At 34.8% G+C, this 25,551-nt stretch overlaps 1 protein-coding gene across 10 annotated transcripts in view; it reads left to right on the forward strand.

Annotated features, from left to right (window-relative positions):
* The window catches only part of Fam172a (family with sequence similarity 172 member A), a 348,439-nt gene that overhangs the window by 190,713 nt on the left and 132,175 nt on the right, over positions 1-25,551 (forward strand). For all 10 annotated transcript variants that reach the window (XM_033767668.1, XM_010637189.3, XM_033767678.1 and 7 more), the window contains one exon: positions 2,713-2,832. In XM_033767668.1, coding sequence (XP_033623559.1) covers positions 2,713-2,832 — 120 coding nt within the window. The remainder of the gene's footprint in view (positions 1-2,712; positions 2,833-25,551) is intronic.

The raw sequence follows: 25,551 nt of genomic DNA on the forward strand, positions 1-25,551 counted from the left end.
CTCATCTTCCCCTCTCACCTCTCTGTTTCTTGATCCCCTTTTTGTTGGATGAAGATCTAGCTCCCTAGTTAACTATTACCTATCTTTTATTTTGCTTTTTAGTTGTATTTTGGTTTTCTCATATATTTTCCAGCATTTGAAACTAACAAAAGCTCAATTGTCAAAACCTAAAATTACTACTAGAATTTCCTTCCAATTATTGTTAATATTTTATTAATTTTACTGGTGCAATTTAGATATGCATAATGATCATATTTATCATAGGGGATTTGTACCTGTATGAGATAATATCTTGATTCCTCATTTTTACTATATGAATTTTTGTTATATTCATCACATATTAATACAGGCAATTTCAAACATATTACTAACATACATCTTAAGAATATGTTCATATTTTATTATATTACTACAAGGTTGTAGGTAATCAACCTGAAATTAAATGTTGGAATTTTAATTTCTTGTAAAAATTTTTTTTCAGGACTGGGGATTGACCCACGTCCTTTGCACTGAGCTATGTCCTCAGCCCTTTTTATTTTTTTATTTTACAACAGTCTCTCCAACTCACTAAGTTGCCCAGTGGAGACTCAAACGTGACATCTTCCTGCCTCGGCCTCTTAGAGTCCTGAGATTACAGGTGTGCATCACCATGCCCGGCTGATGCTGGAGTTTTATTATGCATTTATTACACTAAGATTAATGAACAAGAAGACAAAGCTCTTGGCCTCAAGAACTTGAGAATTTAATGTGTGGCTATGATATAGAACCTTCGGTATAGTGATGGGAAAAATGCCTGCGATGTTAGGGAATAGCTAGCCTCTGGGGTGACTGGGTGGACTTCCTAAAGGAGTGATGGCTCTTCGGATCACGTAAAGCAGGTAGCAGCTCCCCAGGTGTAGGCAGGTTTGAAGTGAGGGCAGAGCTCACAGGTCACTTCCCAGTCACGTGGCCCAGAGACAAGGACAGCGTGGCAAACATGGTCACTGTGAGTGCCCTAACAAGTGTTCCCTGTGGTCTCTCAGGAGGCAAGGGTGTCTTTTGGGTCAAGGTGATTTTGCAGGACAGTGGTGTGAGACGCAATGAGAGAGTGAAGAATATCAGTTCCTGAAGGGCCTGGAGCATCTTACTAAGGAATTTGGACTTCATCCTGAACGCAGTGAGAACACTTTGGAGGTGTCAAGAAGTGATCGTCCAGCTGAGTGACATGACCATATTGCATCTTTAGAAAAGATTTGAAAACAGAAGTTCTGTCTACAGAATTAGCATTTAAATTGACAATTCTAAAAGGAGGAAAACTAGGGTGAAGAGTTTTGCAGTCAGCCACTTGTAAAATGATGGTGGCTTGAGCTAAGCAAGAGAAATTGAGAATGGGAAGAAGTGGAAAAAAACATTCTGATTACAATTGGATATGAGGACCATAGGCTTTGAAACAGGTTAGAGAGGAAATTTAAGTACAGTGTTGGATTGGTTGAGTATGATGAGTCTATCCAGAGAGAAATGACCAGTAAACAGTTTCCTTTGTGGCTGTGGAGAAAAATCTTGGGCACAATAGACATTCAGGAGCTATAGCTGAATAGGTTCTGGTAAAGTTTCTAGGACAGAAATGGGCATCAGTTTTGTTGGTTGTGTAATATCCAGGACAGTTTTAGGAAATTAGCCTTTTAGAGTGTCAAAGCTCCTAAGAAATAATTACACAAATAGTTTCATCATCTGTTGCATTCTAAGCAGTTTGTTAGATTATTTAGCCTTTTTGTTTCATCGGTTTTGTTTTGGTTTTCACATTATCTTGATTTTTGTTTTAACTACATACACCAGTAGATATATGACAAAATAAAGCCATGATTGAACTTATGAGATTTTGTGTTATACACACACATACAGTACACATTTGCACACACATTCACACAACACACAGACACACACACACACACACACATACAGGTTTATTAGGTTAGAAAAGTTGTTTTAACTACATACACCAGTAGATATATGACAAAATAAAGCCATGATTGAACTTATGAGATTTTGTGTTATACACACACATACAGTACACATTTGCACACACATTCACACAACACACAGACACACACACACACACACACATACAGGTTTATTAGGAGTTAGAAAAGTAGGAAAAATGTAAATGCCCCTAGGTTTATATATTTAGGTTTCTCCCAGTTCTAGAAATGAAATATGTATGGGACATGCTTTTAGGAAAAAAATTATATAGATTTTTAATAAATTCAATAGAAAGTATCCATTATTCATTTTGTCCTTGCTTCCAGCTTACAGTGGCACTTAAAAGATTATAAATCAAATCATTTACATATGTATATAATATAAATATCTTCAGATATAAATATAAGAATGTAATTAGATTTTGTTACATTATTTTATCACAAGGTGCAATTCTAATGCACTTCTATATATTTAGTGTCACATCTATATATTTTAATATCTTCATTCTTTTCCTTGAAAAAGCTTTTATTTTAAATAATTTGTTTCACAAAATTATAGAAGTAATTTATTAATACTTTTAATATGAATTTATTCTCCAATTTAAATTTTCAGTGCAGTTCTTTTGTATTATGATTTTGAATGAGCTATTATCATCTTATTTCTTATGCTATATCCACAAACATAATTGAATTCTTGATTACTGTGATAACAATTAGACAAGTGTGTAATACATGATATTTATTTTCTTTATAGGAAAACGGGTCTCCTGAAGAACATGCAGTCTATGTTTGGGACCATTTCATAGCCCAGTCTGTGGCTGAGAATGTATTTTTTGTTGCTCACAGCTATGGAGGGCTTGCTTTTGTTGAACTGGTAGGTGTAAATTTAATTCATTTTTTAATTTCCAGTCTCTTAACAGGTGTGTCTTCTCTATTTTCTTTGTCTTGATACCTGTTATTTTGTTTGTAAAGAATAGAAATAAAATAATTGAGTAATTTGTGATATTTGAACAGAATATATACTAATTTATTTTCGCATGGCAGAACTTTTCAGTGGTAACCAGAAATCTTTTGCCTTTTTCATATTTATATTTTCAAATTTTCTATATTTTTGTCCCAATTTCTATACATATCAGATTCATAGTTGCTATTTTGTGTATATACCCTTGAAGCTTATGCCACCTGTAAAATTTCAAGAGACCATTTGACTATGTGAAAACTACTCACTACTTGGTACTTGATCAGAATTGATAAAATTAGTATTAAAACTATAAGAAAGGTTCCATTAATTTACCACTAACTAAAATGCATTTATGGGCATTTGCATTTTAAAATAACCCAACTGTTAGATTTAAGATTATATGTACATTATAGAAAATTACAATATTGTCTGTATTATATACAGTATTACAAGCAGCACAAACTTGCGCTAGTGTGGTTAATGTGATATAAACTACTCTAAAAATATACTAATGACATATTTGTGCCTCTGTGTCCACAACCTCTTATGGCACAGTATTATTGCTATAATAAAATGATTTGTTTGCTAAAGGTGCATTTGATAATTTTAAGTCCTACTCTGACAGTAGACATTAATATCAAGCACAACATGGACTAATTTTTATGTTTCTAGACTTACTTTTGTGTGTCATGCAAATTAAATTTATCTCCAGAGCCTTTTCAATTGCCCTACACCTTATTGCTTCTCACATGATTTAGATGTAAAGCTGATGTTGACACCCGACACCTGAGAATACTTTAGGTGACCAAAATCTACAAATGCTTATGCTATTTTAAGATCAATAAACAAATTAAATCTTTTATTTCTTACAGTGATTCCAGTTTAGGAGGATTATTTTCAGCCCTTTAATCTTTACTAAATGTATTTATCTTATATATACAACAGATATCTGAAGCTAGCTCTTTAACAGATTGGTATGATATACTTTTAAAAATATAAATGTTGTCTTTCATATAATTCCTTTCAACCCTACAGATTTGAAACTATACACATGTAGGTTAGATAGCATGCGTTGTCCTTATAAGGCACTAAATTACTTAAAGCATGAGCTTTCTTGAATTGTGCAGTGACTTAAAATATGTCTGAGGGCCTGAAATACTAACCAAATTTCAGATTTCTATAAAACATGAATGCCTTTTTCTTTTCTCTTCTTCCTTCTACTTTTTTTTTAAACTTTAAGACAATTTATAAAAACCTGTGTGTATGAATTTTGCAATTTAAGTAGATTTCCAATGGTTTTGAAAATGAACTTAAGATGCCAGGGTTGACAGATGACCAGAGTGTCAGTCCTGCTTTGCCTGTCCTTCTTGTCACACGCTGGTGGATATTCCTCCACTTTTGTTCCACTTTAATATAAAGCACACAGATGTTTCAGAACAAGACTTGACTTCTGACCTTGAGGCTATTAGGGTCAGGGTCCTCAGGGCCTGTGAAATTATCACAAGCTGAGCTAAAGTTTTTCTCCATCACAGGAAGTAACCAGTAAGTAAGAAGTTAAAAAGGAGCTTTGTCAGAGAGACAAGATGGTCTCAGGAAGGGTCAGCTTCTGTAGTCTGCTATCTCTGCAGGAGGTACATGCATGGGAGGAAGGGTATAATATAACCACTGGCACATCACATATCTGTCAGGCAACACCAGGGCTGAGAAGTCTATTTAATGTCACATACCTTGTTTAGGCTTGAAAACATTAGTGGTGATTATCCCAACTTCATATATTTGCTACATTTTGTGAAATAACCGATTAGGGTATGTAATGGGGGCATACAGATGGTGACAAATGAAGAAAGACTGATTCACCTACAAAATTAGATTCCTCTAAGCAAATGACATTGTACACTGATGAGTTTTACATCAATTTTGGACAAATTTTATTATATTTTAATTCATTATATTTCAGCTTCATGGGGCTTTTTAAAAGATAATGTTGTTAAAGAAAATACAAACAGAAATATTCTCAAACTTTTTGCTTTTGCCTTAAACTAAGTAATAGTCTTTCAAATTCTCACTGATACTCTTCAGGGGAAGGTCATGGGGTTTTAAAATGTTGACAAATATTCTTTCTCGGGATTTTAAAATGTGGTGTAATATATGAAGCTGTTTACATAAATTCCAAACTTTAATATTAGCTTTACAAGAAAGTGAATGGTAAACAATATACAAAACTTGAGTTATATCTTAAGGTTTTTAATCTCAATAATGCATTTTGTACAACACACATTAAATGTTTAGATTGAAGACATGTTTAAATTTTTCAAATTTTCCTGAAATTTACTTTGTTTGAGTAACTGTACACACACACACACACACACACACACACACACACACACACACACTCAGAAGGATATTAGTCTGTAGCATCATATTTAAATGCATGGAAATTGTTCTTCAACCATTATCATACAAGTTCACATTCTTCTGGAGGTCATGAATGTCAAGAAATTTTATTTTCATGTAATTTGTGTGGCAAGTACAGTTTCACCAATAAATGCAGTTACTTACAGGACTTACTGTTTAAATAAGGGTACCAATCAGGACGTAAAATTAAATGTTTCTTGCTAATCACTGATTTAAAACTTTGTACAAATTGTAGTTTAAAATTAAATGTGCTGCTAGTTGATATCTGAAGATAAATTACATTGAAATTTAGAGCATAAATATTTTGTAAAACTTTCATATTTTTCTAATTGTTGTTTTTGAGAACTGACAACAAAATTTATGATTATATCCTATCTTAAAGTGTCAGATTTCTCCCAAGAATATATTACTATCAGATTTCTTTTCAAAAGCAATATTCTTTTTATGATAGTAACCTTAGAACCTGACCAACTTTAACCTCATAAAAATAGTGTACGTTACACTACAGTAAAGGGAAAAATGATACTAAAAATATATTTTCTCTGTTCCTGCTCTTTCCATTCACTAACAATTCAAATTTCCCATTCTTTAACCTTTTCGTATTCCTAACAAAAAAGATATTGATAAGATCTTACATTTTTTTCTTGCAGTCATGAAAGACAAAAGGGAAGAACTATTTATGTTATGAATTGATAATGCATTTTTGAAAGTGATATAGTTTACTCTGTTATCTTTTCTGTACATTTAAAATATCACCAATCTACGAAGTTAATTAAGGCCTAAAATTTCTCTTAGAAATTTTATTTTCTACCTGATATAATTTGAAATCATAATTAGAATGCATTTATCAAATCCATTTAGAAAGGCGTCTATACAAATAATATAGCTCACTTTTACTTTTGCATTGTTAAAAACTCAGAATCATTTTCTTTTTTTCTAAATTAACTATCATTAGAAAACAGTGCAGTTTTTGACCTTTGTCATTGTCTTGTCTCCATCCACTTTGATGAAATGATGTCATTGCTTTATTGTTATCCATTTTGGAGCACTTTGTTCTTGTCTTTCCAGGTCATGATCAGTTTGGCAAAAATCAAGAAACCTTAAAATTTTTCTTTACTTGGAAATGAGCTGGCAGTGCTTGTCGGTACCCAGTTACCAATTTCAGCTCGCCTTACCCTCCCTGTTCGCAACACTCAATAAATCAGTCTACATTCAGATTTCACCCCTTAGCCAAAAACAAGTCTTCATATTTTTCATGAAACATTCAATATTTTAGTAAATAATATTCCATTAGTTTATTAAGTCCTCTCAGCTGATATAAAATTAGTGTCTTTCTTATTAGTTTTATTTCCTTTTCCATGTTATTAGTGGAATATTCACAGCCACCATTAAAAACATCACTTAGAAATGTGTGAAAACAGCTCCTTTTGAAAGCATGTCTTTACCCACTTTTGATTTTGGTTTCTCCATGCTTGTCAGCACTTGATTGGCACCTCACTTGCATGTGAATTAAGGAATGAAGGGAACTCTATTTTCCTGCCATTGTTCCATGCTGGGCTCCCTGGCCTCCAAGCAGTCTAAGCTGCCCTTGAGCAGCTGATAGAGGACTGGTTTTGGAGGTAGCTGTGTGAGGACACTGGACCTCAGTCTACTCTCAGTAGGTCTTTTTAAATTGCCTAGAGCATGCTTTAGATTTACACTGAAGAAAAAGTGGAATGGAGCTGAAATCTTTAGTTTTTACCTCTGGCGACATTGCTTAACTATGACCTTAAAGAAGTATCAGTGCATTTTGCTCACAAAGAACAAAGTGAATTGAATGTTGTAGAATATCTGCTAAGTGTGATCGATTAGGCATAGCTAAAAGTTGGGCTGCTGGCAATCCAGAATTGAAGAAACGTTAAAGAAGGGAGGGTAAACCAAAGAAAAATTGAGTCTTAATTAGTATCAAAGAAACGCGGGTTGAAAACACTCTTAGAAAAATACTGCAAATCAAAGTAATTCAGTAAAACTAAGTTATCATTTGTAATAAAGCTACAAGATATAGCGTAACTCATCTTGTTTTAAAGGTGTGTTTTATCTCTGTCTTTACTTGCCCAAATGATCTACAAACAACTTGAACATAGTTTAATATTGTCCTCACATTTGACACCAGATATTACAACATGAATAGTCTTAAATGTCTGTACAATTAGTTTACGGATGTAGAGAGTTTAAGCCTTAACAGTGTCTCTTTTACTAATAAAATTTTTGTCTCTACTCTTCATTTAAGTACTGACTGGTTTCAGCCTTCTGACTGATCAGTTCTTTCACATTAGGGAATGTTAGTTAATCTTTTTGTCCTGATATTAGTTGGCTCTTCTCTGCAAGCTCTTCCTTTGACTGCAAGAATTGCTTCTCTATAACCCATTCTTCTATTATCTTTTTAGTAAAAGAAGAAAAGTTTAAACTATGTTATATCTTCACAGTGTTATGTGGTGGTCTGTGGAATAAATCCAGACGACTTGCCATTTCATTCCATCCATGAGTTTACATCACCTTAGACTTAATAATTAGCTTACTTTTAACTGTTTCCATGTTTTCAACCTTTCAGTATTTGAGATATAATTTACATATTTATTGATATAAAATTGAAATCTGTTGAGCTTTACTGAGATATAATTTACATAGCATATTTATGTAGCATATTTACATACCATATCCATCTTTTAAAGTGTACAAGTCTGTGGTTTTAGGGTATTCATAGAGTTATGCAGTTGTCACCATTTAAATTTAGATGCTGTCCCTAAGTTTGAGTGTACTAGATTTTAAAATATGAGTCATCTTAAAAATCTGCCTCTAGTGTTTAGTTTTGTTAGCTGAGTTAATTTTTGCGGATTATATGAGGTATGCGTCCAATTATGTATATTTAGTTGTCCCACAACCATTTATTAAAAGGATTGTTCTTTCCCTTTTGATTTGCCTTAGCACCTTTGTCAGAGTCAATTGAACATAAAAGTAAGAGTTTGCTTCAAAACTCTAAATTCTATGCTACTGATACATATACTTATTCTCAAAAAGTATCGCATTGACTTCCTTACTGTAGCTTTGTAGTGAATTTTGAGATAGTGGCTTCTCCAACTTCATTCTTTTTCAGATTTGCTGTGGCTGTTCAGAGTCCTCTGCATTTCCAAAGAAACTTAGAAACAATTTATTAATTTGTAAAAAAGAGGAAGAAGCAGTGATTTTGATTAGGAGTGATTCAACCTGCAGAACAATTGTGATAATACTGAGTTATCTGATCCGTGAACATGGATTATCTTTCTGTTTATTTAGTTCCTTTCAGAATGTTTTATTTTCAGTGTACACGTTTTACATTTCTCTTGTCAAGTTTACTGCTAAATCGTTCTCTTTTTGTTGCTATTGAAAGTTAAATTGTTTCCTTAGCTTTAAAAGTATTCATTAAGGGTGTATAGAAAAATGTTTGATCTTTATATATTAATCTTGTATCCCATCACCTGAACTCATTTATTTTTTTTCACAACTTTTTGCTCATTGAGTTTATTGGCACTTTTTAGGTATGCAGTACAGTTACATTCATCATTGAGATCTTGTCTGAACTCTTTTCTTTGTGGATATTTAGGATTCCCTATGTATACAACTGTATCATTTGTGAATACAGGTAGTTTTACTTCTTCCTTTGCAATCTGGATACATTTTACTTATTGCATAATTTTTATTTTTTAGACTAATTGCCTTAACTACTAAAACCTGCAGTAAAGGTTGAATATAAGGGGCTAGAGTGGACACCCTTATCTTCTTTCTAATTTTAAGGGAAAGGCTTACCAGTAAGCGTAGTTATTTTTTTCCATATTTGATAGATTAGTTCTCCTGAGAACCTCATGTGCTTTTAGTGCTTACATCCTTCAGTTACACCAAGATCAGATTATTTAGAAGCCCGCTGAAATGGAGAAAAAAATTCAATAATCTTTAATAATGATCTTTTTGTGGACTAAACGATTCATGCTATATCATTGGAATTACCTTTGGAAGAGGCTTTTTCAGTGTCTACACAGGCTTACTTCCATCCTTTATGCCCCCTGCATTTATTTGTACAGCTAAGAGACTGGCCACTCCATCTCTTTGCTAGACAGAGACTATCAGGAAACCAAGGAGCTTGGCTAAGTTAGCATAAAACGTGTTAAGTTAAGGAGAACTCAGATTGACATATTACTTTTTAAAATATAAATCGATATGTTTTTTCATTGATTTTATAAAAGATTTTAAGGATTTTGGACTTTAGTATAGACATGAGAGTATTATTGAGGATTGAAAGCCTTTTATAATGATTGTAGAAAAAAACATTTAAATTCATACAGGGGCTGTTTTTACTGCTTTTATGGCCTTATGGTAATCACTTTTGGTAAGCTCAGGTTCGAATCAGGAAATATAATCCACTTACAGGGAACAGAAATTCAAGGAAATTGGTTATAACTGAGCAAACAGAGTGTAGTAATCGCTCCTCACAGTACCTCTTCCCCATCATCCCCCCACCACACTCCTTTACAGGAAAGGAAGGAAAAATAACAGAATTTAGCACCTGGGGGAAGGATTAGCAAAGTAGGGTTTATGGCTTTATTCATTGCCCAGGAGTTTAAAAATGGAAAGAGACTACAGAAGACATAGCCCCAAAAATCAGATGCACTATGGGTAATTCTAATTATGTAGCCTCGATCAGAATGGAAAGGAATGGGACTCTGCATATGGAGATCATTCCCAGATCCAGGGCATATTACCAGGTTTGCCTGGCCGTGAAGGAGATGAGGCAGTTCTTTCTCTTGAGGCCAAGATGGTCACACTGTATGTCTAAACTTGGGGGTGGGGCTCTGAGTAACAAAGTCGTGGTCCTCCAGGGCTGTGTAAGCTTAATTGTCATTGCTGGAAATTTTCAACTCCTAAACACATACAAGTTCTGTCTCACCTTATATTTTTTGATACAGGTTTCAATACTTCTCATTGTTGTTCTGGTGATTGAACTCCATGCCTTTTCTCTGCTCCATCACTGAGCTACAGTACCCCAATGCCTCAAGTTTTTATTGAATGAATTTGGATCATAATAAAACCAACAGAACCACATAAATTTGACTTTATAAAAATTGTTTTTTTGGAACTAGAAGTGAATATTATGCCCTCAAGACAAAATACGGTTGAGAAAAGTGCTATTAAAAATAGCCACTTTTATGCAAAAGGGTGTAGTATTATTAGGAAATAAGTTGAAAGATTAGCAAGTGAAAATATATTCTGTTAAGATCATGTTACAAAGTGTATTTACTATGTTATTCTCTAATTATTTTTGTTATAAAATTATCTTTTCATGGAATGGCCTTTCTATTTTCTTTATTAATATATACTTGTATTACATTAAAATCAAAATTAAAAATAGTCATTTACTTATTTGAAATGTGCCTACACTGTGAAAATATTAAAATAGTCCCTGGCCTCAAGCAGATCATAGACTAACAGAAACACATTCGACAGGGAGAGAAATAGAGTAGGGTACTGTGCAGTGGGATCACAGCCAAGAGATCGTGATGCTGACTTCCCACATAAAGCTCCATACTCTGAATCCATCTGAACTTCAGTATCAGAGTTGTTTCTGTTAATGAGCTAATATGCTCTTTATGTCAGAAAATATAGTTTACTTTTCCTCTTGTCTTGCAGAAAACCAGGGCTGTGGTTAGTTTTCCATCTCGGTAATTGTTCTCAGCCTGTACCTTACTCAGGTATCTTTTACTTGAAATTACCTCTGAATTATTTTGTTCATTGGTAGAGAATAAATAACAAATCCATTCCTGTTTCTCTCATGCTTCCTGTCCTCACCGGAGAGAGAACGAGCAGTGACAACGAGTTGTGTAAAAAAATAGTTATTGATCCTAGATTTGTTTAGAAATACATTTTTCAAGACCAGATTTCAAATAATGCCATGGTGGATTACAATGAAGAAAGTGGGGCCTCAGTGTTCATGTGGACAAGGAAGATGGATAAGGGAACACAGTTGATTATTTAAGATTAAAAAAATAATAATGGACATTTAGAGTCAGCATCCTTGAATGTGTAGGAGGTACAGTCTGTGGCCCTGAACACTTAGGAAAACCATTTATGGAAAATGCTTAGTAAATGCAGAAATTCAGTGAAGGAGATACTGAAATCTTTCACCAAAGGAAGGAGCTGAACTTGCCTTTAGCCTCATGGTACTTTGGTTATGTTTTCTGTGATTAAATCAAGTAAGTCCCAGGGATATAGCTCAGTGGCACAGTGCCTGCCTGGCAAGCTCAAGGTTCTGGGTTCTATTTCCAGTACCAAAAAAAGGTTAAAGTCTCAGGTCCTCTATAGATTAGTTTGCCTGTTTTAATATTTATTAGCTGTCTCGGTTTGGGCAACTGTAATAAAATACCTTACATTGTGTGGCTTAAAAAAGAAACATTTTTTTCATTATTCTGGAAGCCTGGGAAGTCTGAGATCGAGGCTAGCAGATCATGACTGCTGAGAGCCCATGTTCTGTAATGTGGACAGCCAGCAGCGGGATACATCTATTCTGTTCCTCATCTTTAAGGGTACTAATCCAATCATAAGGGCTTTAATCTCATGACCCCATTGTGGCCTCACTTCTCAGTCACATCACTTTGAGGGTAGGGTATCAAATATAAATTTCAGGGAGACACAGTTATATATACCTTAGGATACCATTCTGTGTGCAGAATCCATTCATTCCATCCCATCAGCCCCAAAAGGCTCAACTTGTCCCACGTTATGGCTTAAACCTAAAGTGTCACCCAGAATTCTCATGTGTTTGGGAAGTGACTGGATCGTGGGCTCTGTATTCATCAGTGGCTTCATCCATTTTTGAGTTCAGTAGCCGAATGCGCTGTTAGGAGGAGGGGCCTGGTGGGGCCTGAGGGCATTACCGGGAAGGGTGAGTTTTTCTCCTCCAATCCTCGCTTTTCTCTCTGCTTCCTGGCTGCCATGGGATGAGTACCTTTCCTTCACCAAACCACTCTGCCATGTTGTCTCTGCATTTCTGCCTTGCAGCCAAACGACCATGGACTAAATCCTCTCACAACCTAAGCTCCAAAACAAACCTCTCCTCCATTATGTTGTGGGTGTTGGGTATTTTGTCCTAACAATCAAAGAGTGATTAATAAAGCCCAGCTTTACCTCTGAGTCTAAAGTTCAAAGTCTTATCTACATATCAACCAAATCAGATATGAGTGAGATTCAAGCTATAATTTATCCTGGACGAAATTCCCTTCCAGCTGTGAACCTGTGAAATCAAACAGTTTTATGTGCTTCCAGAACACAGTGGTAGGTAAATATAGGATAGATACTCCAGTTCCAAAAGAGACAAATAAGAATACAGGGAGGCATATGGGGTCTCGAGGAAGTCCAAAATTTAGCAAGGCACATCCATAAACTCTTAAGGCTCAGAAATAATCTTTTATGGCTGGTGCTTTGACCTGCAGATCCCCTAGCAGTGTCACCTGTCAGGATTTTTGGGTGCTGCTCATGCCTCAGCTCTTGGCTGGCACCCGGCCCACCCTGTTTTCTTGCTGGGTAGAAGAGCAGCCTCCAGGACTCTTGCCAGGCAGGATTCCTGCTCCCATGGTTTCTGTTGGAGGCCATCTGGCTTGGTGAAACGTAGGTGATGCCCCAGTACTATCTCAGTTGCCTTCAAAGCCATTCTTTCCCCTAAAAAAACAAAAAAAAACCTGCATAGTGCTCCAGCTGAAAACTTTTATCAGTCTTGTTTTGGTAGAGTTTAAGAAATCTGAGACAGTCTTTTTTCAATCCCATCTTCAGTTCAAAGGGCAGTTTTCTTGCCGGGTTTCTGGTTACATTCACACCCATACTGTTCTCCACAGTTTCCTCAGCCACACCTTCTGTGCTGTCTTAGGACCAGGCTTCTCAGTTTCGGCGAATGGCTAGGCAGAGTATTTTCCAGATGTATAAGCTCTGCGTCCTTTTTCAGAACAGATTCTACTTCATTTCTATCTTTTTGCATTTTTTTTAATATGAAGCCACTTTTTAATCGTTTTATTTTTTATGTGTACGTGTTTGCTGTGTATGGTTGTATTCCTTATAGGGACCTGGTACACATACGTAGCGCATTTTAATTCCTTTTTCTTCTTCTTCCCTTTCCCTTCCTCCGTCTCTGGTCCCCTTTCCATTCGTAAAGATCTATCTCCCTCCTTTCTGTTATCTCTCTTATTTTCCTGTGAGCCAGCAGGATTTCCCACCGTTTTGCTTAGAAATCTTAACTACCTGATTTCATTGCTCACAACTTCTGCCTTACACAAAGCATGGACAGTTCAGCCAGCTTCCCTGCTACTTTATCTCCGGGCTTGCGTTTGCCGCATTGTCTGGTAACATGGCCCTCCTTTCCGTCTGAGACATCATCGGAATCGCCCTCACCTTCATATTTCTAACTGTGCTTGTACATTATTATTTATGTATTTTCTGAGAATATGCAAACTTTTATTAGACCTTTCATCTTTTCTTTCTCAGTCCTCAACATTGTAAAATTTGATTTATGGAAATATTGTCATTTTCTAGTGTACCTTTTAAAATTCTTTCAGCACCTACCCTTTACCCAGTTCCACATGTGTACTATAACAGCTCCCCGCTTGTTGATACCAATTTCTGTGCTAGTTTTGGTTCTCTAACAAGATTACCATAATGTATGTGTCTTAGACAATATTTTCTCATTTCTTAGGGCTACAGAGTCCTAGATCAGAGTCTTGGCATGGTAATGTTCGGATTAGGGTGTCAGGTGGGCATCTTGCCATCGTGTCCTTACATGGTAGAGAGGCGGGGAAGGAGAAGGTAGCAGAGAGCAGGAGAGAGAGACAGAGACGGAGCTGTCTGGCCTCTTCTAAAACTACATTTGACTTCTCCTAAACCTGATTACCTCGCAAAACCCTGACTTCCTAATTCTACCCCCTTGGAGGTGAGAGCTTCAGCAACAGTTTAGGGGAAAGGAGGACACAGTCGTGGAGTTTGTTAGTTTCCTGTAGCATATTTGAATATTTATTGTAACAAAGTTTGTTAAAAAGAAGATGCAGTGGTTCCGCCACCTGCCTTGCAAGTTTAAGGCCCTAAGTTCAATCCCTGGTACTAAAAAAAAAAAGAGGTTGCAAATGAAAATTGCTATTCAGTATTTTAGTGTCAACTTTAAAATTGAATCAAATGCTTAAAAAATAATCTTACTTCTAATATGGCTTGTTTATGCCTAAATATATGTAAATCTTGGTATCTAACTTCCTCCATCTTATCTCTAAATGTCTTTACTACATTGGCCAAACATTTGGATTATAAGAAAAACCTGTTTGTTATTTGCCTTTCTTTTTTTTTTTTTTTTTTTTGGGCCACGCTTTCAATTGTCTTTACTACATTGGCCAAACATTTGGATTATAAGAAAAACCTGTTTGTTATTTGCCTTTCTTTTTTTTTTTTCTTTTTTGGACCTCACGCTTGCAAGGCAGGCACAGCACCACTGAGCTAAATCCCTGGCCTGTTATCTGCCTTTCTAAAGGAGAGAGACTAGACAGAAAGATAAGACACATTCAACTTTTTCCACCAGTAGAAATGTCCAATCTTGACTTCTTTCCAATTACAAGGCAAAGGAGGATGTTTAATAATTATAAACGTTGATTTTCTAAACGTTTCTAATAACCTGTCTGCTAACAACAGAGAAACCTTGACTTTCTCTATAAAGGGATGCCCTGTAAATAAATAATAAAATGATGTAGATCAGTGGCCAGTGTATCGCCTTTGTTGTCTTACTGTTCCCATTACCTAGGAAGACATTGCTGTTTGCAGCAGAGTGAAGAGTGTAATGAAAGTTGCTACTACCGTTACTAGTTAGGACATCTCCAGAAATATGAAATCCTTTTGCACTGTCTGAATATGAACTCGGTTCTGACACGTCAGATGTCTTCAGCCTATTACAAACTTCCGTGCTTGGCGCCCTTCACAGTGTCTGGAAGGCCATACAGTAGGCTCTTGGAACAGGTGCCTGCATTCGCAAGTGCTGTGCTTCCTCCTCCCTCACTGTCAAAGAACCCTGTCACTGCTGTCCTTTGGAATCCATCCATATAATCTGCCAGCTGGCCACGAGGCCCTCGTGCACACTGGTCAAGAATAGCTGTCCACGGTTTATGACAGTGTCTTTGAAAGTGAACCTTTAAAAAAGCGCTAGTATTTTTGATTATCTTATACATCAGAGGGCAGCAGTGGCATCTGCGTGGCCAGCACCCACATGCCTGGTACACGTTGTCTCATGTGGTCCCCCTCAGAGTTTTGTGAGAATGGTCCTATTAGAATCTCCATTTTATACCTGAGAAACATTTATATTTTTCTTCCTTTAAATGTATGATCTCTCGCTATGTTATACCTGAGTTTCCTATCAAGTACCTATGAAGAATAAACAGTATAATATGCTAACTATAGTGACTTACTAAATTTTTGACATGATGTTTGTACATATTTACGGTATACTGTATAATAACTTAAAGCAAAATGTATACTGATCAAGTCAGCATTATCACCATAGTTTGTTTTTGTTTTTTGAGGTACCAGGAATCGAACTCAGGACCTTGCACTTACCAGGCAGGCATGGTGCCACTGAACTACATCCCGGCCCATCACCATAGTATTTTCATTGCCTCAAACCCTTATAATTTCTCTGTGTTAGAATCTTTGTACTCCTCTCTGTTTGGAAATATACAATAAGTGTTAGAGGCTGCATTTACTCTCCTGTGCTTCAGAACACTAGAACTTATCCCTCCTATCCATCTGTATTTTGGTATTCATTACCCAACCTTTCTCTTTCAGTGATCTCTAAATCTATTCATTGCTGTTTAAGATCTTTTTTTGTAGTCTCTGTATATGACTGCGAACATGAAGTATTTGTCTCTTTGCGCCTGACAATATTTCATTTAGCACAGTATCTTCCAATTCCATACATACTGGCACAAATAACACAATTTCATATTTTTGGTGGCTGAGTAATATTCCATTGTGTATATGTTCCCACGATTTCTTATCGGAAATCTGTGTGGTTTCCATATCTTGTGACTAGTGCTACAGCAAACATGGGAATACGTGTTACCTCTACGTAATGATTTTATTTCCTTTGGATGTGTTTACCCAGTGGTGAGATGCTGGAGCATATGGTGGTTCTATTTTCAGTTTGTTGAGGGCATTGTTTTCCATAATGGCTGAGGGTGCAAGCATTCCCTTTACTCCACATCCTCTCCAGCTTTTGTTCATCCATCTTTAGTCTTTTTTGTAATATCCATTCTTGCTATAGTGAGGCGATACCTCACTGTGGCTTTGTTTTATATTTCTCTGATGATTAGTGATGTTGAACAGTTGTTCACATGGCTGGTGGCCATTTGAGTGTCTCCTCTAGATAAATGTCTGTGTAGGTTTATTGTTCAGTTTGAACAATCCAGTTTTTTGAGACAGGGTCTCACTATGTAGTTGAGACTGACCTAGAACTCACTATGTAGTTTTATGCTGTGGTCTCGAACTCACAGCAATCCTCTTGCCTCAGCCTCCCAAGTGCTGGGATTACAGGTGTGCACTACCACTCCCAGCAGAAAAATCCAGTTATTTTGTTTCGTCATTTTTGTTTTGTTGTATAATTAAGGAATACCTTATATATTCTGGACATTAAGCCCCATCAGATGGATAGTATATGCATTTTTTTTCCTCTTTCTGTTGGTAGTCTTTTCACTCTGTTCTCCTTTCTGTGCAGTTTGATATGACCCCATTTTTGCTTTTGTTTCCTATATCTTTGGGGGCTTCTCCAGAAAACCCTTGCTTATTTCAATGTCTTGAAGCATTTTTTGTATGTTTTCTTCTAGTAGCTTCATCATGTCAAATATTACATTTAAGTCTTTAATCAATTGTGAGTAGATTTTTGTAACTGGTGAGCGGTAAGGATGTAGTTTCATTCTTCTGTATGTGGCTGCCTATTTTCTCCAGCACTGTTAGTGAAAAGACCATGCTTTCTCTACTACATGTCCTCAGCACCTCTATTGAAAATCGGGTGCCCATGAATACATTGGTTTTTATCTCGGCTCTCTTCCACCGGTCTGTCTATTTTTATGCCAGTTCTCTCATGTTTTGATTGCCGCAACTTAGTGTTTTATTTTGAATTTGGGTGTTACAGTGTTTCTGCTGTATTTTTATTGTTGTTTTGGGTTTATTTTATTTTTGTCCATATGGGTTTATTGCCTTGGGATTTTTTTATGGTTTTATACAAAATTTAGTTCATTTTTTTCCCTCATTTTGTGAAAAATGTCCTTCATATCCTAAGATTGCACTGAATCTGTGTATCACTTTGAGGAATAGCATGACCATCTTAACCTCATTGATTCTACCACATGGGATATGTTAGACGATATAATATATGATGTAATGTATGATATTATACAGATAATATATGATATGATATATGTCCTCTTCAATTTCTTTTACTAACGTTTTATAGTTTTCGTTATAGAGATCTTTTAATTCCTTGGGTTAATTAATGCTAGGTGATTTATTTTATTATTTATAGCTATTGTGGATCATTTTGCTTTCTTGATTTCCTTCTCAGCTAGATTGTTATTTTTGATGTATGAAAATATTTTTTGTATCTTTATATTGTATTCTGCAAATGTACTGAATTTGCTTTTGAATTGTAATAATTTTTCAGTGGAGACTTTAGGGTTTTTTGATGTGTGAAATCATGTCATCTGCAAACAAGGATAATTGTACTTGCTTCTTTACACTTTAGATACTTTTTTTTCTCATCTATTCTCTTTGACTAAGACTTCCAGTACTATGTCGAGTAACAGTTGTAAAAGTGAACATCCGTGTGTGTGTTCAGGAGATGTGTTCAGCTTTTCCCCCTTCAGCAGATTTGAGTTTAGATATTTTCCTTCTGTGGCTACTTATTGAGTTTTATCATCAAAGAATACTGAATTTTATTGGATGCTTTTGCTATGTCCTTTGACGTAACCATGTAATTTTTGCCCATTGTGATGATGTGAAATGTTACATTTATGTGTTTGTGCATATGTGGACCATCTTTGCATCCTTAGAGTAAATCCTACTGAATATTTGATGTACTGGTGCTTTGGGTTGCTAGCATTTTGTTCAGCATTTTGTATTTATGTTCATTAGTGATAGTGGTCTGTGGTTGTCATTTTTCTTGGGTCTTTAGCTGATTTTTTTCTTAAGAAATTGTTGGCTTCATAGAATGACAGCAATTCCCCCATACCCTTTTCAAGGTTTTGAAATAGTTTGAGAATTGGCAATCATTCTTTAAATGTTTTTTAGAATCCAGCAGGGAAACTATTTGATATTGGATTTTGTTTTCTTTAATGACTGACCTTTTTATACTGCTGTAATTTTATTATATTGGTCTGTTTAGATTCACTATATTGGTCTGTTTAGTTTGTCTGTTTCTATTGAGTCAATCTTGGTGGTTGCATGTTACATACTATCCATTTCTTCAGGTTTATTGGAATATAATTGCTCATAGTAGTTTCCTGTATTTGTTTGGATCTAGATGTAATATATCTTCTTATCTCTGGTTTTATTTATTAGAACCTTCTCTCCTTTTTCTTAGTTTAGTTAAAAGATTTTCAAGTTAGATTTTCTTTTCAAAAACCAACTTTTTATTTCATTGGCTTTTTGTGTTCTCATCTTGGTTTTGATTTCATTTATTTTTGTTCTAACCTTCTTTGCCTTTCTGCTAATATTGTGTTGATTTTTCCTTGCCTTTCTAAGTATAGTGACTTTAAAATAATCTTCAATCTTTTCATATATTTCAGGATTCAATTCTTCATTTCTCTGTTGAATTACATGCATCTCTATTCACTGCCATTTTAGATTTGTGCCTTCTCAGTAAGTCTTGCAGTTTTAATTAGCTGTTGATTATCCAAACTAATAAAAGAAAAAGAGGGTGTGGATATTTTTAAATAGTAGACAATTCCTAAATCATTATTAATATAGCTTAATGTATTCTTCAAGACTTGAATATGGCTTGGTGTGTTCTGGAAATTTAGTTGGAGCTTAATGACTAAAAACACTTTATGAAGATCTGGAAAAAAAGTGAGTTTCCTTGACTAATCCCCTGATTGTCTCTTCTTTGTAGCTCATATCTTGCTAGAAATAGGCATCTGTTATCTAATATTGACTAAATAGTGACCTTTTGTGTCTCAGTTGGAATAGTTTCTTTTATCACCATTTTTCCTTCATGTTACCCGTATCTGTAAGCTACACCTATAATAAATGTATAACACAGTACCTGCTCATTATGAGCCACTGTTGTAAGTGCTACCCAGTGTTAACTCATGTAATCCACATAACAGCCCTATGCTATAGATACTGTTAAGCTCAGTTACATATGCAGAGACCAATGCACAAGAAATATTGAGTTTCTTACCTATGGCATGACTAACATGTGGGGGAGCCAGAATTTAAACCCATGCTCTGTGGTTTCAAAGCCCACGCTTAAAACCACTATACTATGTTGCCACTCGACAGCAGTAGGTTAGGGTGTACTAAACCCGGTCATTAAACATTACTTAGCAAAACATGTTCAACCTGAGGTTGAGATAGTATTATAAACCCTGCTCTACCACTGAGGGACTTGGAAAGATTGCACAAGAGTCAGATACATACTTGAAACCCAAGGCAGCCCAGCCTCAGAATCAATAAATTTACCCATAGCTCATACTTCTAACACTTTTTCAAAATTGCATGAGTAAATTTGTAATAAGTTATGGTATTTTTAATTACTAAGGGAACTCTCCATTTAAAGAAATTCTGCCTTTATGCTTGTAAAGAGCAGTTTTTTGGCAAACTGAACCATTGTATTTGATACCTACTAAGTTTAAAATGTGCTTTTAAAAACAAGTGATGCACATTGTGCAGATATATATCCGGAAGGAGAGAATTTTATTATTAAATGCCCATTCCAAAGACATTTTCTATCAAATATTGGATGGTAATACTCTAAAATCTGTTTTCTTCATTGTTTTCCTGCATATCGAAGAAAATACAATGATTTAAATAGTGTAATGAAAAGCAAAGCCAAAGTTACATGATCCTTGTATTTTACCTACTGTAAATTGGAGTCTGCATTTCACCATTGAATACCGGACTACTGAGAATTCTTGTATTTGAAATTAAAGTTGGAAAAACTAAAACATTTGAGTCCCTATGATTAACCTGCTACTTCATGCCTTCCTGGTTTATTAGAAGCACTTTATGCAATATCTAATATTTGAAAAGCTGTAAAGGGTATTATATCACTTTGATTTTTTAAATCTCTATGCTTTCTTCATGTAAAACTGAAGTTTTTATAAAGCTTTAAGTCAACTAAAGAGGATCAAACACTTATATGACATATTTAGTTATGCCTTAGGAGAAAAATCTTATTAGAGTAAACTGAAACTTAAAGTCTTACCAATGTTAAAAAGCACTGGAAATGTGAAAAATGCAAAGTAGGCTTTGTTTATTCTCCATAGTCTTGTTTCTTCCCATTGGCCAAATAAGCCAGTGCTTTAAGATGTCTGTATCTTTTTAACAGCCAAATTAATAGCTTCAAATATTGAATTTTATGACAGAAGATTTATTTTCATTGTAGTAGAAATGTGTGCTATATCCCTAGTCAAAAATTCATCTGCAACAAATTTTCAAATCTAAAATTTCAGATAGAAGACAATTAAGGTAAATTGCTAACATGTATTTACAGAGATTTTTTTTTATAGTTATCTTTATTATAATGCTGGCATTGTATTTCCAATTTAGAATATTATCTTGACATTTTTCACTTAGGAAAGGCCTTTTTAAATATGCAATTTGTAATAAAGTTTTTAAAAAGAAATATTAGAAACATTTAGGGAACAATTTTGAATTCAGGTTATTTCCTTGAATATGTGATAATAAAGCATTTTTTATACAGCCTTAAAAATTATCTGTCTTGCTTTCAAGACTGTTAGACAGGGGTGGAACTTTGGGTATTATCTAACTTTTAAACTTATTATGTGTTCTTATTAGATTTGAGAATGCTTTTTACAGATATAGGCCTTAACTTTAAAAGAAAAACTTCCTATATTAGTCAATAGTTTAACCACTATCAAAAATAATTTTTAATGATGGTGTGAGTTGTTATTCTGAGAAAAATGACTATAACTTTACATCTTGAATTGTTTCCTGTGTAACATTTTTATTTTATTCTTTGTTCAAGAAGTACTTGAGATAGGTACTTTTTAAAGTTTTATTTCCTGTTCATGAATACAGACATACTTAAAACTTAACCTTCTGAAATGTCAGCAGATTTCAGCTATGCCAAGAAATTTTTAAATAATCAGAATTTTATTCACTGTCTGAAAAGTAATGCTGAATGTTTCTCCCATGATGTTTTGTTCCTCTTTGCTGCACTCTATATCCCAGGAAGTTTTTAAGTAGCTACTAAAAAACAGCCCATTTTAAGAATTCACAGAAGGTGTGAGATATTTATCAGTATACATATATACATGCACTGTCTGAGGCTGATGTAGCTGTGAGCTTTTTCAGATCCAATTGATCTATTGCGCATGTTCCCTCCCTAGGTTTCAAGACGTGCTTCTATTTGCATAAGGCCCTGGGCAAGGTTCTTTCTTGAATTGATTGGCCTGTCCAAGGCAGCCTGATGTGTTCTTGCATTGATCACTTTGTCTTTTCTTGGAAGACAGTGTTACGCTGAGTTCATCTCAAACCTTCTAGGGAGAAGGTAAAACTTTACTGCAGATGTCTCAATTTTATTCAGCTATTCCTCTGAGTATAGGCCCTTTTTTCCAAGGATAAGTATCACTTTTTTTCCCTCCTAATTTGGATGTTTCTGCAGTTTGAGTGCACTGTAGACTAGATTATATTTGAAAAAGCTATGTTATAGTGCCAGAATATATGCCACTTACCATGTGCTATTTTTTTCAAAGAGTGTATCTCAATTCCAGCTTGAAACCACTTTCTTTAAAGATGATCTCCTAAACCTAGACACAAACTAAAATTTAGTAGCGTTTACAGTACTTACCACTTAGTTTCAGTGGAACATACATTGCTTATGTGTTTTAAAAAATAAGTCTTATTTGTTTCATGCAAAACAATGGTCCAGAATGGCTTGCCTGATGCTACTTGTTAATGTGAATCATGGAAACTTGTCAAATTTAGAGTTGATTAAGAATCCATATATCAATTATGACTAAAATGTATTTCATACCATAACTTTTAAAGTATTGTATTTGTTGTCATCGGAGGCCTGAGTTTAAGGATTAGGTTTTCGACCAAATCTGTGAGAAATTGAGCAGTGTTTTACAGCTTAGCACTCTTTTATTGGCTGGTCCTTAAATCAACATTTATATTGTCTGCCAAAGAACATATTTGCCTGCACAGCTAATTATCAGAAAATGCCCATACCTTCAGCCTATTTACTATGTATTTAGTAAGGCACTTGTGAGACAGATGTAAGGTTCTGTCAGTATGCAGGGCAGTATCCTACTCTGGAGCTGCTTGCTGTTTTGTCAGAGCCTATGTGAATTTTTAAGTTTACATTTGTCAAGGATTTAGAATGTATCATGGCTGAATTTGATTATTGTACTGTAGGTAACTAAACTTTTGTTACAACAATTCCTTAACGGTTTTAGAAAGCGTATTTACTAACACCTACTACAAATCAGGATATTTTTGTATATGCCATTTTATTTTTATTAAACAGGTCACTGTTTCTGAATATTGTTAAAGAATTGAAATTAAATTTAACAGGGAAATGTGACATCAGTTATTTTATTCAGTGGTGTCACTGGTTGCACTTAGTATTTATATTTAGCAAGCCATAATTCCACTTAAATCATCTGTTTTGTAAATGTTGATGCTAAGTGTTAGAGATTTTAAGAAATACTGGAATTCATACTTTAAGCCTAGAGTGAATTAAATATTTATTCTACAAGGGCTCTATCTGGCCATTGTCCATAAATAGAATCACTATTAATACAGTTACCATATTATTCAAAAATATAAACTTATATTGAAGACTTAGATTTGCAGGTGATTAGAACTTAATTATTTTGTTGTACATGTTATAAACATAATTAAATGTATTCATAAAATACTGATTTAATTACATTCTGATAGCTTCATGTAATTTTGCTCATTTTGGAAGAAAAATTGTGGAAATATCAATGAAAAAGGCATATACAGAAAAAGTATTAAAATGGGAGACTTCTTCAAGTATTTAAAACTAGCCCTACAAAACTGAATCCATTCTGTGACAACACAGATAGTAATTTGCAACCTTTGTTCAGGGTATCTCAACTTGGTGTAAGAATAGCTCTCTGAAATGGAACTGTATGGTATTTGTACATTTTTCCAACTAAAGTGGAATCATCCTGCATAACTCAGTTGTCTCTGGTGGTTAAATTTGCATATCTGAATGACTGAGTATATGTCTTAAGCCTCTGCTACCTATAAAATAATCTCATGATCTTTTGCCTCAGAAGTCAGAAGAGTCTATATATTTCACAGCAATCCATGATCAAACAAGCTAATTCAGATGCTGCAAAGTGCTTTTCCTGAGCTACACAGAAAGAACCATAAACTTCATACAGGCAACAAGCACATGGTGCTCTAGGGGGTTCGATGAAAGCCCCAAATTCCAGTGACCAGGAGCAGCTACAGACAGGTATAAATGTGTGGTTGAGCTAGGCATGTTTTCTGCTGTACGATTCAGTTGCTGTATTTCTCTGCTCCCCGATTTATGCCACATAATCAGCTTCTGTATGGACTCAGATTTGAAAAAGTAATTCAATATTTGGTGGAAAAGCAAAGAACCTGGCCTGTGTGTAATTATCAGAACACAGTGTGATGCCTGCTCTTTTTATTACTGCTCAGGTAACACCTAGGACCTCAGGCAAGTAGCACACCTTCTCCAGATTGTCCTGTCCAGGGTGTGGGGATCTTAAGTCTGAAGCATATTCTCTGTGCTCAGTTATTATAAAACTTTTCTGAAGAGCCAGGGGGCTTTGCTGGTTGGTACTAGGAAGTATGAAGACGGTAAAATAGCCACAAGCAAAAATTTGTCCAGTAAAAGCCATCAATTTTTCCCATATCTAATGAAGAAGCAAGGAATTGCCAAAGAGCTTTCAAGCTGATGGATTTTCAAATGGAGTAGTAGTAATTTTTAAATCACACTAGGCAGAATACAGTGATTTCAGCCTTGTTCTTATTATTTCCCTTAACAAAGCATCATATATTTAGATTGATGAATTCTAGAAGTTATCAGGTTCTGGTATAGCATATTTGCACCTGAAAATTTCTAATAACACCGTAGTAACTTTATGGTAAAAATCATTAATTATTAATTATACATTAGAATACATCCCTTCATAAAATCACCAAAGATTAATTTTTGTTCATTTGACTAATGAAATGAAATTTGGCATCTCACCACACAGGATGTGTTCGTAAATTTCTCATCATTCTGTATGATATTTACATATCTCTAGTTGCTTAAAACTTAAGTTTTAATTTTGATTTTCAACTCAGAGTATACACAGATGAGCCGTCTTTTTAAATAATCAAAAATTAAACAAAGTGATCAGTTAAAAATACATAATTTATATTATGCCCAAGTATTTCCTGGAAAATAAGCAGTAAATTAAAAATTATATAATTTCTGAATTATAAAAAATTTGATACCTTTCTCTTACTGTTCCTTACCCCCTGCCCCAAGACAGGTAAACAGTACATATTGATTAATAAGGAAATACTAACCCTGCTGATAAAAATGAACAGCTCCATGCAATGTTTAAAATATGTGACTAAAGAATAATATCAAAAGATCAGTATTTGCTTTATGCTCTATTTGTTCTTTCCAACTTTTAACAATATGAAATAATTTCTGAAAATGTAGTTCGGTTTTATCACCTCAAAGAAAATGTTTTTGGTATAATACCAGTTGTTGATTAGAAGTTCCTTGTGCTCGGTTGTTTGCTACATAGGGATAATTTTTTAATGTTTGGAAACCTTTACTAGCTAATCTTTACAGGTATGATATACATGAAGACGTATTTACATATATGATATGCATTGTTAGATATTCAGATGAATGTATGAACGTTAAGGAAATATCTTCTTTGGAATATA

The sequence above is a fragment of the Fukomys damarensis genome, unplaced genomic scaffold (genome assembly GCF_012274545.1).
Source record: "Fukomys damarensis isolate Sample0158 unplaced genomic scaffold, DMR_v1.0_HiC HiC_scaffold_3, whole genome shotgun sequence".
NCBI lineage: Eukaryota > Metazoa > Chordata > Mammalia > Rodentia > Bathyergidae > Fukomys > Fukomys damarensis.